General features: G+C 54.4%; 1 protein-coding gene across 1 annotated transcript in view; it reads right to left on the bottom strand.

Moving 5' to 3' along the window:
- Nucleotides 1-13006, bottom strand: part of IGFN1 (immunoglobulin like and fibronectin type III domain containing 1) — a 33138-nt gene extending 20132 nt beyond the window's left edge. Inside the window, exons 1-12 of the mRNA XM_047705568.1 lie at nt 12919-13006; nt 10594-10643; nt 9989-10111; nt 8703-8842; nt 7673-7772; nt 6232-6276; nt 5907-5952; nt 5124-5298; nt 4108-4221; nt 2912-3080; nt 1436-1708; nt 660-698 (exon numbers count right to left, since the gene is read on the bottom strand). Of these exons, the coding sequence (XP_047561524.1) occupies nt 660-698; nt 1436-1708; nt 2912-3080; nt 4108-4221; nt 5124-5298; nt 5907-5952; nt 6232-6276; nt 7673-7772; nt 8703-8842; nt 9989-10111; nt 10594-10600 (1231 nt within the window). The 5' untranslated portion in view covers nt 10601-10643; nt 12919-13006. The remainder of the gene's footprint in view (nt 1-659; nt 699-1435; nt 1709-2911; nt 3081-4107; nt 4222-5123; nt 5299-5906; nt 5953-6231; nt 6277-7672; nt 7773-8702; nt 8843-9988; nt 10112-10593; nt 10644-12918) is intronic.
- Between the last annotated feature and the right edge of the window lie 1044 nt (nt 13007-14050).

The following is a 14050-nucleotide window of genomic DNA, read 5'->3' as shown; positions in this document are numbered from 1 at the left end:
CTCTTCCATCACTCCCCCTTCTGACCAAGAGTCCATAGGACCAGACTGGAATCCCTTCAGGGCTGTCTTTCCTCTCCCAGGTCCCAAATAAGTACTGAAGAGTTGTTCCTGGTTATGCCTGTCCAGAGGACTCCTGTGGTCCTCTCTGTACTCCTCTCCTTCCTCGCTGCTTCCCAGTCCTCCCACCTGAGGGTACTTGGACTCAGCCTCCCAGCCTCCTACTGTCCTATGGCATTTGTCCCCATCACTGCCTGTGCCATGATCTTGCTGTTGAACTTCCATGAGACCCAAACCTGATTCTAGGCCCTCTCCCTGTGCATAGGGGCTCCCTGGAAGGCTTCTGCTCCAGCCACCCTCTCTGTGGAGTTGATTTTCCCCAAGGGCAGTGACTGTGCCTCCCTCTCCTTCCAGAAAGCCCTTTCCTGCTTGCCCAGGGTCCCAGGCTGAGCCAGCTGCCCCATCACTCCCTACCAGGGAGTAGCCATGCCCACCAAGGCCACCTGTGTCTAGGTCAGCTGTGAGCTGGAGCCCAGAAGCAGGCCTGGCCCCATTAAGGGAGCCCTCCAGCAGGCCCTGCTTTCTGGGTTTCCCTCCCTTGCCACTGATGCTCCTGGAATCTTCTGCTTCTGAGGACTGGGCTCCTTGGGCTTGCTTCTGACGGTCAGCACTTGCAGTCAGAAGGCTTTTCTCTTTCCCTGCTTTGGGAAGAGGTCAATGCCCCCATTGAGAGACAAAAGAAAAGACCTGTTAAATTAGTCCAAGGCACCTGTCTGACCTCAACTGCTTTGCCTGACTTTCAGTTTCCCCAGCAGAGAAAAAGCTGACCATCTCAGAAGGAAGCCAGGGTATGCCGGCTTCCTGATAGATGAGTCCTATTGCCACCTCCCCCAGCCCTGTGCCCACAGACCACCGTGCCCTGCTATATGGTCCATAAGGACTTTTGGGAAAATACAGAACCCAAAATTCACCTGCTTATCAAACTGCCACAAACAGTTGTGTGATTTTTAAAAGAGCTATTTGCTCACCATCTGCCTTAAAAATGCCTACTTTACAGTTTCCTAGGATCACCTTGAATCCATATCTGTAGGGGATTTAAGGGTGTCCTTTGGCCTGACCCAGGTTCTCATCCATACTGGATTGGAGCCAAGCCCTAGCCAGGACCCTCAGGCCACCTTGGATCTGTGTCCCCAGAAGCATTCCTAGAGGCACACGGGGCCCAGACAGTGGAGGAGGACCGGGCTGCCCAGGAAGGGCCGGCATTGCAGTGGGTCAGGAATAGATCTCAGGAGCTGTCTTCATTCTCAGAGACCGAAGGAATCATCAAAAGCAAATAACTGACCAAAGGAAGTCCCTGGCCCTGGCCTTTTCCATGCCCTTCTCAGCCCCAGACTCTTGTCTTGGTAGAGAGAGAAAGACAGAGGTATGAACCACTCACCTCCAACGACCAGCCAGGCAGTAGAGCTGTGGAATCCAGTGCCCAGTGAGTAAGGGCCCATGTCTGACAAATGGGCTCCCCTGACCACCAGCCGGTGGGTCAGCCCATCAGGGGACACAAACACTTCGTATTTGTTGCTGGGTTGGAGGGGCCGGTGCCGGAAATTCCAGGCGGCATGGGGGCAGGGGCTGGAGAGAACACACTCGAAGACAGCATCGCCCTGCTCTTCACAGTGAGCCTCAACCAGCGGGACCACCACTCTGGATGGGATGGCTGTCGGGGAAGCAGGAATGGGGACATTAGCTTGGCGGCGTAACCCAGTGTGACCTGACACAGCACGGCCAGGAGCTCAGGAGCCCAGGTTTAAACTAGCTCAGTCTCAGACCTCCTGTGTCAGCTGGGGTAGGTCACCTCCTTACCCCAGGTGACAGTTCCCAACATAAAATGAGGGCTTATAACGAGGTTACAAACTGTAAGACCGTTTTCAGCTCTGGAATTCCATGATCCTAAATCCAGAGATCATGTCTGGGGGTAAGATGGGTATATGAAGAAAACCGATATGCTGACGGTCATGGTCTCTTATGAATCCTAGGACCACCTCCCAGATAGGTAGTATTATTTCCTTTTTACAAGTAAGGAAACCAAGTCTTACCCAACTAAGAGGCAGCCCAGGCAGAATTCACACCCAGGTCCAGCTGAAACCAAAGTCCCTCTCCCCTTCCCCTATGCCATACCATTTCTCAGCTTTTCAAAGCCCTGTTCAGGCGTACCAGGCCTGCTGGAGATCTCATGCCCTCTTTCTTCCTTAACATTGATTTAGAACCATGTTCTTTATGTTCTGCCTGCCCACAGTTTTCCTTTCCAGGTCTCTCCTGCTCCCAGGAGGCCTCTGGAACTTTAAAGTACTCCAAGGGGGGCCTGGGGGGGGTGGTGATGCATACACAGCTACTCGAGGGGATGGGACAGGGTGCGATGAGAGAGGACGGGACAGTTCCCAGGTGGGGAGGGGGCACAGAAGGCAGGGAAGGAAGACGTCTGTACGGGGCACAAGGGTGCTGCATCTGGGTGGGGCTTCTTACTGGGGAGTGTGGGAGGGGGAGTCTGCAGCAGAAAAGAGTGGGGCTGTGGCTAGAGCCTGTGAAATTCGTCTGGATCGAATCTGGAGATTGAATCTCTGCTGCAGAAGGTCTGTAAGCAGGGCCACGGCACAGACACTATGTCTGCGGCTGGAACCCAGGAGGGCCCAGCTCACCACCAATAGAACATAGACCTCGGACCCAGACCTCTGGAAAGCAGATATCATTTCAGTGTAACCACGTGGGTGTGCATTCTGATCCCTCACAGTCTTTGCAAGGTGAGAGGGGGGCACATTTATTTCCACTCTCCACCCCTCCAATCCCCAGCCACGGCACCAACATGGGCCCCCTCCTAACAGATCTCCTCCGCTCCAGCTTCTGCAGGGGGAACACCACCTACCGCTGGCATCCAGTTCCGTGGAGAAGATTTCGGCATCCTCCACCTTAACCTGGTAAATGCCGGCATCCTCAGCCTGCAGGTTCCGGATCTGGAACTGATAGCGCTTCCCCAGCCGCCGCAGACAGAGCTTGGTCTGGTTGTCAAGGCTGTAGGGGACCATCTCACCATCCTGAGGCAGAGAAAGGAAGAGGGAGGCTCAGGGCCTCCGTGGGTCCCCAGCACCTCCTGCCCCGACCCCCTTTGGGTAGTTTTCTCCCACTGGCCCCCGGCACCAGACAACATTGCTGCAACCACAGAGGAGATGGGGAAGGGGGCAGGGACAGGGATGGAGAGCAGGGCTCAGAGGCTTTGAAAACAGGGAGGGGAGGGTGGTCCCTGACTCTGACCATGAAGTGAATAATTGGCAAATGTCCTGAGAGAGACACCTGAGACACATTCATTTTCAGAGGGGAACAAGAGAGCCATCAGGTATTTTCGGAGCTCCACAAAACCAGTAATCCATGCATATGCCCCCTTTAGCTAAAGCCTAGATATATTTGTCACTTGCCAGATATTAACAATAGCTCACCTTCGGTTGCCTACTGTGTGCCAGGCCCTGGGTTAAGTACTTGGGGCACAAGAGTGAATAAAACAAAGATTCCTGCCCCCCAGGGAGCTAAAATTCTAGGAGGGACACAAATAACATATATCATAAGCAGATCATATAACCTATATTAGAAAGAGATAGAAGTAGGGAAAAAAGAGAGAGGAGGATATGGATTCAGGGATGCAGGGTAGGGCAGGGGGGGACACAGCAGTGTCAGACAGGGTGGTCAGGGGACATCTGGGTGTGGGTGAGGGAATTAGCTGTGTGGATACAAGGGAAGACGGTGACAGGGAGCAGGACCAGCTAGAGCCAAGAAACAGATGCAGGGGGGTGAGGGTGTACTTTCTTAGAATCCTTAGAATCTAAGAATCCTGGTGCCCTGGCTAGGGAACCGGTTGGCTCAGTGAGAATAAGAGGAGTCTGTGAAATGTCCACACCACAGTTTGACTTCCCTCCAATCAGGAACTCCAGGGGAGGCAAGGTTCACCGTCTGTGCCTGTGCGCTTGAGTTGCTCCCAGAGGGGAATCCGAGGGACCCATAGCTCCTCCCCTGAGGACCAGCAGCCTCCCTGTCAGATCCCTCCCCCCTCAAAGACTCCTCCGGCCTCACCTTATACAGGTAAACCTTGCTCCCGGGATCCTTGAGATCCAGCTCCAGATCAAATGTTGCGACCCCCTCCTTGCTGACCCTGATGTGTCTTAAGTTGGAGACGGTGTTAACGTACTAGGAAAGACAAACATACCAAGGGATCTCTCTGAGCTCCCTCTTTGGGGCACTCCACACACTTGGACCCCAGTCCCCGCCCCCGCCCCCAGTGTTTCACTCAAGCATGCATTTGCCCATTTTATAGAGGGGAAGAAATTTTCCAAGATGAGAGATATCAGGTCAGGAAGCAAAGTGAGAAAAGACCCCAGGCGTCCAGGTTTTCTGAGAACATGGTAGGGCATTTCTGTTCATCTGCTATTCCAGGCAATAAAAATTAGTTGAGCACCTACTATGGGCAAAGCCCTGTGTTAGGGTCAATGAGAAAGCTTAGAGGACAGAAAACTAAGTCCCAGGATATTTGATGAACCACCTTCAAGGTGATAAAATACTATTTTCAGGATGGTGAAAACTAGTTGTTTTGCATTTCCAGAAGACGAATTAGACTAATACTATAGTTAGGTTAGATCCAGGAAAGAACTTCCTATACAGTCTATAAGACACTGGGATAAGCAGATAATGCTGAAATCCCCTCCACTGAAAGCCTTTAGAAATAAGATAGGCATCCAGAGTCTGGGGAGGATGACAGCGGACAGGAAGCCCTTGCCAGGTGTGAGGCACTATTAAGTGATTAAAGCACAGTTAAATGCTTTAATTACATTGTCTAGTTCATCCTCTCCCTGATCCTAAGGGGCAGGTACAACTATAACACCCATTTGGCAGATAAGGAAATCAAGACATGGAGGCCCTAACTTTCCCAATGCCCCGGATTTTAGTATCTGAGCCAGATTTTGAAGCCAGAACGTTGACTGGAGGCCTGGGTCCCAGCCACACGTGGCCCTGGGGGCGGGCTGCGGGCCAACCCTGCGTGGGGCCCAGCTCCGGGTGGGGGCGCCCGCGAGGCGGCGGCCGGGCGGAAGTACCCGCGCCATCTTGTCCTCCTGCTCCTTCCGCATCTCCTTGAGCTTGCGCAGCATGCCGCGGTAGTCCACGATGCCGTACTTCAGGCAGATGCGCTCGTAGTCCTTGCGGTCGGCCGTCATCAGAAGCTGCCACACCTGCTCCAGGTCCACCTTTTTCTTGGCGGGAGGCGGGGCCCTGGGGAGCAGGGCGGGCAGGTCAGAGGCCAGGGGAGCCCCAGGGGAGCCCCAGCGGAGCCCCCGCGGAGCCCCAGGAGCTGGTCCCCTGGACCTGCCACCCTGAGAGGCCGTGAAGAGCTGCTCTCTCTGCACTAGAAGAAAGGGACGGGATGGAGGGAGTGGGGGAAGGGGGCTGGGCCCTGGGCCTGAGCTCTGTCGGGACACGGGGGACCCAGAGATGGGCAAAGGCGGCCTCCCCCCTACCCCCCACAGTCTGAATTTTCAGGTGGAGAAACTCCATTCCTAACATCTTGTATTATGGACTGCTTAGAAAGATGGGGGGGGGGGTCACATTATTCTGTTACCTTAATTCTTTTTTTAAAAATCATGGTTCTAGTGGAGCACCCCATTTTAAAAATGAGTGAGTCAAGACCCAGAGACGAATGAGGATTCACTCAAGAACACAGAGCTTAAAGGGAACAGAATATAGGGTCAGTGCTCTTCTCTCCTCCCGCTGGCTACCCGCAGTCTAGCTTTCTAGCCAGCCGAGGGGAGAGCTGAGCCCCATGGGCTCATGGACATAGCTGGGGAGCCTTCAGCCCTGCCCCTGGACAGGCCCACACCCACCTCTTTTTCAGAAGATTTCGGTAGTCCATCAGCTCCTTCTTGAGGTCTAGAAAAGGAGCAGCAATGAGGCCCCAAGCCCAGGGGGAGATTCCAAGGGGCTAATGCAGGACTTTTCTATGGCAATGGGAGTTGGGGGGGGTATCAGGGGGTGCAGTCGGAGGACCTGTGATCCACAGCTGACAACTGAGCTTTTGGATGGTGCTCTCCTGTGGACCAGTGATGACCCGAAACGTGTTGGTAGGGGCTTGGCCAAGTCGGGAGCACCAGGAATGGAGTAGCCCGTTCCCCAAAACCCAAGAAGATTTCTGGCAACCCTTTCACCTACCCTCCTGGGGCTCCTTGTGCCTCTTCCGGTTCTTCCGAAAGCCAACTGGATCATCAGGAGGAGAGGAGGGAATTAATGTGGGCAGATAGGGAGAGAAGCGAGACACCCTGAGGGTCTTCGTGAGAACCAGCTGAGTGCCACGGCCCTGTCCTCCCCACTGTCCACAAAGGCAAGGCAACAGCTCAGCAAGAGGGATGCGCAGGGCAGAGGGTCTGTCCAATATAAGCTTTGATACCCAGAGCCTTAGTGTGACTGAGGTGGAGCTGACCTGGTTGGGGAAGCCCGCTAACATGTCTGCAGGGCCGGTGGGGGGGCAGCAGAAGTGAGGCCAGTGGCTCTCCTGTGCCCCACAGGAGCTGCCATCTCAGAGTACGGGTTAGATGTCGCCCAGGAAGGCCGACAGTGCTGTTTGGCTGATCCTGCAGCCATTCCCAGTCCTTGTCCTCATCACCTACTCCCACTGGTAGGAAGGAGGCTGGAAAGCTAACTCCTCCCTTCCCAGCTGCCCTGGGCACCAGGAGTGGCCATGTGACACGGGTCTGGTCAATGGGATACAAACGGAAGTGTCCAAGGTGTTTCTGAGAAAAGTTATGCTTTCTTGATAAAAGGGCCCGCTGTACCTGGGGCCACCTCTTTCCCCTTCTTCCCACCTTGAGCATGGATTCGGTGTAGATCGGCAGCAGCAGTCTTATGACCGTGAGGCTCTAAGCCAACGTCTTTGGGTGACAGCTCAGCGAGACAGGAAGTGTCCGGCTGGCCCGTGACAGCGCTGAGCTGTGATTTGAGCCCTGGACTCTAACCTTAGGACTCCTTATCATGTGACATAATCAAGTGTCTTTATTTCTTGGGCTATTCTTAGGGTTTTCTGTTACTCCTGGGCAAAAGCATAAGCCATCGAAAGATTAGATCCACTTTCTCAAGAGACATGCCCCTTCCCGTTATTGTACATCAACGATTGATTTAAAATTTAGAAACCCTACAAATCAAGACAAACCAACCACCTCCCTGCCCCCCATGTCTGAGCAAGGATTTGGCCTTCATATGACCTGTTTGCCCCTCTGATGTAGGCCTGGATAAGATATCCCCCGCAGAGTGGAAAATGGGGCCCAGAGAAGGAAACGAAGCCCGCTGAAGGAGTTAGCAAACGGTCAGGCCCAGAAACCGAGCTCGAGGTCCCGCCCTCACCCCGCAGGGTTAAGAGAATATCCTTCAGAGCTCCTGCAGTGGGCATCTGCTGAGCGAGCGCCTTTTAGACCACACGCAGACTCGGCGTGTGAGTGGGTGAAGCCAAGGGCCCTGGCACCAGATGGGACAGTGGCCTTGCTGTCCCTCTCTCCTTTCACCCCACCAGCTGCCCCGCCTCTGAGACCTCGGAGGGCTCTCTGAGGAGAAAGCTGGGGCTAGCACCCCAAGCGCCGATGAGGGAAGGGGACAAGCCCACCTTCGATGACCAGGAGCCTCGTGGAGCACGTGGCCTCACCGTAGACGTTCACCGCAGTGCAGCGGTACAGGTCCGAGTCCTCGCCCGTCAGCTTGTTGATCTGCAGAGAGGCCCAGGCCAGGGGGACAGGGCTAGTGGCGCCCCCTTCCTCCCCTTATGAGACATGGCTAGAAGTCTATCAGGATGGATAAGACACAGCCCTTTCCTTACAGAGCCCACAGTCTTCATCAAGGAAACAGACCGCAAAACAAAAAGTGGGAAGGTGACAGGGAGCAGATGTACCATTGGCAGTTTGAGGGACTTTTGGCCAGCTGAGGCAACCTGGTGTTGCAGAAAAAGATGGCTTTTGGGGTCAAATGGGTCTGGGACTGCGTATCATCTCTGTCGTGTAGTATGGGCTGGGGAACCTGGGGTAAATTACCTAACCTCTCTGATCCTTACTTTTTTATAAGGTGAGGATAATAATGCCTCCAAAAGTAGTGAATGGTCAGGAGTGAATGATATAGTCTCTGTCAAATGTTTAGCCCAAAGCCCAGCACAGAGTGGGTGTTCTGTGACTCGTAGCTCTAATTATTACTAATACTGGCCGGCGCGGATAGAGAACCCCCTGGAGGCCAAACACTGGCGAGATACTTTACATAAACTTTTCATACCCATGACAACACCGCAAAGTAAGTACTATTATTACACCCCCTCTCCCCGCTGCCGTCACAGGGGAGGAAACGGAAGTACGGAGAAGTAAGGAACTTGCCAAGGCCAAGATGGTGGGCCTGGGGTTGGAACCCAGGTTGTCAGACTCCAGCCTCTGCCACCCGCCAGGGTATCAGCAGAGTACCTGCAGGCCTGGCGGGTCCCCACCCGGCTCTGGCCATCTGGGTCACAGGACGGAGCTGAGTGGGCCCAACCCCAACGGGGAGCATCTCATAGTCCTCTGGGTCCTGCAGGTCGCCGAGGAGCCCTTCAAAGGCCCAGGGAAAGACTAGTAGACCTGGGTTGGGGGGTTGGGGGAGGGGGGAGCGGCCCATCTTACCTGTAGCACATGCTCTTTGCCGCTGGGGGAGGAGGAGATGTGGTACTTGCTGGAGTTACTGAGGTGACCTTTGGTGCTCTGCCAATGGACCTCAGGCTGGGGCTCCCCACAGACCAGGGCCCGGAAGATGGCATTTTTCCCTGTGGCAGGAAAAGGTGGTCAAAAGATTGGCCACCTGGGGGAGGGCTGAGAGTGTACTCTCTTGAGACCTTAATTTGTTGTGTTCGTGGCTCTAGGGGTTTCAACTGCCCATTCCAAGAAGCATGTCTGGCCTTGGCGCCCTGACTCAAGGACTCTTAGGATGCCAGGCAGAAAGCAGCAGTTTCCAGACGCCCAGAAGACAGACCCCGCCTGGCTTTTGCATCCCAGAGTATGGGCTCCTTGAGGAAAAGGTGCGACTGGACAGTCCACGGTGGAAGGGAAGGCAAGCGGGGCTTGGGGTGGACAGGTGAGTTTCTTTTTTTTTTTCTTTTTGACAGGTGAGTTTCTTTGCAAGGGTAAGGGAAGAGTCTGAAGGACTCTCCCAAGACTGGGAAGGGGACTGGTCTTTTGGGAGTTCCGTGTCCTCTCTCAAGGTGGGATGACTCCGAGACACAGGGTTCTAGCCTCAGGAAAGAGCCCAAGCTCAGTGTTTGGCAGGGGAGGCTGGGCGCTTCCTACCCTCAAGAAATCCCTTGGGCTCCTGCCAGGAACATCTCCTGAGAGAGCGGTGCAGTGAAGACCAAGGGCCCTCCCCATGATGACAGGCACTTTCTCATGACCTTTGTTTGTATTTTGAGTGAGGACTTAGAGTCAGATTTAGAAAAATAAAGTGCTCTTCTTTTTCTTGTACCAAAATGATGTAAATTGCAAGGTATTGTAGGAACCTGTGCTGGGAAAAGACCACCAGTTCTCACCCCTTCCCTCAAAAGTCTTTGTTCCCATCACTTTCCTGGGCACTCCTCTCATGAATCTCATTTTAATAACGTCTGCAGCAGCTGCCCAGTGCCCAGGTGCAGGGAGGGGAGCTCGGAAACACCACCACCTCTCCCGCTTCCCAGTGAGCAGCCCCCAACCTTGTTCCCAAATATATCTCGTTTTAGCATACCATAGTGTATCTTCACTCCCTTTGCCCATTCTGCCCCTTAGGTTCCTCGCCCCTTCTGGGGACCCAGGAAGGCACCCCCACAAGTAGAGGGAGATATGGTGTGGCCTGGTGCTGGATAGGGGGGCCGGAAGGCAGGCTGGGAAGGATGGGACTGAGCCCCCTCCTTCAGGCTCTCAGCAGCTCCCCTCCCTGGTCTCACCTTCCTGCAGCGCCAGGGCGACGGGCTTCTGCTGGAAGTCTGGTGTGCTGTAGCCTTCGGGGATCTCCTCCACCAGCTGCCGGATGCTCACCCCATGAAGGGCGGACTTCCTGGGGGGCTTCTCTAGAAGGTGGGAGAAAGGGAGATGAACCCTCCCTACTCTTCCTCGTGGGTGGCCCTTTAATACAATGGAGCACTGACACAAGAACCCAAGGAACATGAGCCCCTCCTCCCTATCCCACCATCAAGCAGGATTGTCTCCCACTGCTCCTGCCTATGAGCAGGGCTTTGGAATTTTCTAGTGGATTCAGGTAGTGGTCCTCCAGCAGTGTGCATGGAGTCCCTGGGGAGTGGGCAGGGGCACTTAACGAAGACCCTGGGAGCGTCACTGGGGTAAAGCTAGAGAAGGGAGAATGGGAAGGGGCTCACATGGGGGAGCTGGGCATCCTTTATTCAGGAAAACAAGTTAAAACCCAAAGCCAAGACTAGAAAAACAGACAGATGTGAGTTCCCAAAGATCTCCAAGCCCTTCTCTGTCTCTATCGCATGAGGAGCGCCAGTGAGGTACTGGGATGGGGGCGGGGAGAGGTTAGCTCTTCTCTCACCTGCCATAGTTTGGGTTCCTCTTTGGTTACTGAGGGTGGCAACTGATCTGCTGAGAACAGAAGACAGAATTCTTTATGAGAGGTGCAGGCTGGTCTTACCCCCCCCCCCCCACGCACACTGTCCATGCATTGGCTGGTCTCTCGCCTGGGAGCTGGGTAGAGCTGCGGCGCCCTGAGAGCTTGTCTAACTAACCCCACCTAATGGTACCAATCACTGTCCTGCCAGTCCCTGCCCTGGCAAAACCAATTTCCCTTAGCCCGGAAGAGGGTGGGCTGCTGCTCGGTTGTACCTTTCCCAGGTAATGGAGCCCACGGGGCTGAACCTGCAACTTATGCCGGTGGCCTGGCCTTTGGCTGGGTCCCCAGACCCAATGGCCACTCAGAGGGTGAGACACAGCCTCCCTGAACCTCAGGAAATCAAATGCCTGTCATCTAGGATTTCTTTAGGGATTTTGCAGCCTGCTCCCTCTTGACTATGGAATATCAATTTTCCCTGGATATTCTCTGGAGCTCTTGGCTCCAACCCCAACTCTGAGATTTTCTAGCAGGGCCCAGCAGCCTTCTACCTCCCACCCTCAACCAATCTGGAATGCTTTTGATCACTGTATTGGTGGGGGAGCACCCTCAGTTAGCTGCTCTTTAGCTCTTCTTGACCCAGGCTGACAGGATCCTCATAAATCCATCCGCTCCCCTCCGAAGCCAGTGAGTTATGGTGTCAGGTGAACACAATGCCTTCCAGGCTCTCCCAGCCATCATCACCACTCTTTCCCCCTGATTTTCTCACAATTGCATCCTTCCATCATGGCTGCTGGGGAGTGCCACCCCGGGGAGAGAGGGGGCTTGGCTCTGGGCTGAGATGAGAGCCTTGATGACGGCCATGACTTGGGGGGGGGTGGATTTCTTGAAAGAGTTCTCCAATAGTCCTACCTCCTGTGCGGTTGGCCCATGGCCAATGGGTTCCATTTTGAAGACGCCATTCCCTGCCCAAAGAGCCTTGTGTTCAGGATAGAATCACACATGACAGAGCAAATTCCTCCCTCCAACTGACACTTCAGTTTCACAACTTCCCACCCACTGGCACTTCTGGCATCAAGGTGTCCCATCTATAGCCCAGCGGCTGCCCCCCAGTGCGCTGGAATGCCATGGTGCGCCAGCTGCGTTCTGGAGCGGTCACAGGGCTACAGCCGCCACGCAGCAGGGAGTCAGGAGGGAGGGCGAGGATGGAGCGGCCACCAGCAGAGGAGAACGCAGCTGACTACGAGTGGTGGGAGTTGCAGGGGTCTGTGTCCTGTCTGTTCTCCAGTACCTCATCTCGCACCTGTCCACGATCCCTGCCCTGGTGTAATTTGAATTTAACATGGACACCTTAGCTGTCCTCTTCATCTTCCTCATCACCTCTGTCAGCCCCACGACCAGCTCTCAGTCCCTTATTCTGCCGTTCGCCACACATGAAGTGTAATGCTAACACGGCTGCTCTTGCTCCAGCTTCCTGCCTGCAGGTCCCAGCTGAGAAGGGAGAGAGAAGCAGACCCCTCTGGGAACTTAAGGGTCTCATGTGAAGCCATCTCACCCTCTAGACCTCCATTCTCTTCAGGAAGCCAGATTCGGGACCCGGTTAGTGACAAATGGGCAAGAGGTCTGCTTGGTTGGAGACTAGAGGGATGTGGTCTCAATTAGAGGGGCTGGGGAAGGATACTCTCTCTCTTGCCATGATTCATTTCCCCTTTTGAGAAAAAAACCTAATTTTCCTCAGCACCAAACAACAGCAGTGTCCTCACTTCAGCTTATCCCACCATGACTCTTAGCCCTGGCCCGCCGGTCTCCTGGTCCCTCCAGTACCCACAGCCCCCCACCCACTCCCTGCCCCACCTGCCTTCATCTTGTGCCTGTGGGTAGCTGCTGCTCCCACGTTCCAACTGGTAGGGTTGAGGCAGGAAGAGCCAAATGGGGTTGGTCTCAACTGTTTTGACCATGTTATCAATCAAGACATCACAAGTCCTAGATCTGAGGTCCTCATTCTAGACAGCTAGTCAGATTTTTAACCTGGTCATCATTTCACATCCTAAGCCAAACAGTGCCTGGAAAATCAGAGCCAGGACAGAACCACCTGGACAGGACTCACTGAAGCTCTCTCTTCCAAATATCCTGGAGTCACTTAGAGGGGACTGAGCATGCACCCCATGGTATAATCAGCTGTTTACAGCTCACTGTTCCCAGGCTGATCTCATGCCTGCTGCTGCCCCTTGCTGAGTAGAAAGTTAGAGAACATTCCAGCATCTCCATTTCTGCCCGGTGTAGGCAGCCAGGTGCTCAGTGCCCACTTACCTGGTGCACTGCTGCCCTCCAGCCTCCTGTCTGCTCCCTCCTCCCTGTTTCCAGCTGCTGCGCGCTGCCCGAGACTCTGAATGGACTGCTGGTGGACCGGCGGTGCTGGGAGCAGATGTAGGTCACTGCGGACTGCCCAGGCTCTCTTTGCCCCTCCCACTCACCCCGCCTCCCTCCTCCTGCTCTGGCCCATGCTTGGCAGGGCAGGGCCCCCGCCCCAGGGTTAATGCCTTTGCCTCTGTGGAGGTCAGAGATGGAAGGGTCCTGTGACATTAGCTCATCCAGCTCCTCGGTTTGCAAAGCTCTAAGCTCTTAGCTAAACTGGCTTGATTAGGTTTGTTCCATGGTGCCCGGTTTAGATAACCGCTTTTAGCAGGAGTGGGGTACACCACCCAAAGCCCTAATTTTGCAGCTAAGCTGATCCCTTGAGACCCTTGACGCATAAAGCCACCTCCCCCCTTGGGAATCACAACCCAAAATGGCACCAAACAGGCAACAAACTTTGGGAACTAGACAGAGGGGCATGATCCCGAAGTTCTACTGCAGGGATGCACTCCTCTGAGCGGGGGAGACCCTGGGAGTCGTGCAGCCAGGAGGCCTTCTGGGAGAAGGTGAGCTTTCTCGGGGTAGAAGCAGGGAGCTGGGGGCTGAAAGTGGCAGGCAGATGGTTGGGTTTTTGAGGATGTGGGGATGGGAGATGGGAATTGGGGGTAGGATGGCTGCTGCTAACAGATTTTCTTAAGGAGTGTAGAGGGGAAGCAAGGCTTAGGAGATGATGAGAAGACCACCTGGTCTGCTCTGAAAGGGCCACCTTCCAAGGGAGGCTGCTGGGTATTTACACATACTCATCAGCATGTTGTTAATGCTGTAGGGGCTGCCTCTGCATATGTTCTGAGAAGTGAGGTGTTTGACCTCTTCTACTCTAGGGTGTGTGTGTGTGTGTGTGTGTGTGTGTGTGTGTGTGTGTGGTGTGTGTTTCTAACTCTAAGTGTCAGAGGCTGGTGTTTCGTTTATTCAGTAAGTATGTGTCCAACACCTACCCTGTGTCAGGTCCTGGGTCTGGCACTGTGTTAGGCACAGGGAATACAAAGGTAAGCAAATGACAGGGCCTTCCCCTCCCAGAGCTTACAGC

Source organism: Lutra lutra, chromosome 15, assembly GCF_902655055.1.
Source record: "Lutra lutra chromosome 15, mLutLut1.2, whole genome shotgun sequence".
NCBI classification, from domain to species: Eukaryota; Metazoa; Chordata; class Mammalia; order Carnivora; family Mustelidae; genus Lutra; species Lutra lutra.
This window is presented reverse-complemented; position numbering and strand designations above follow the sequence as displayed.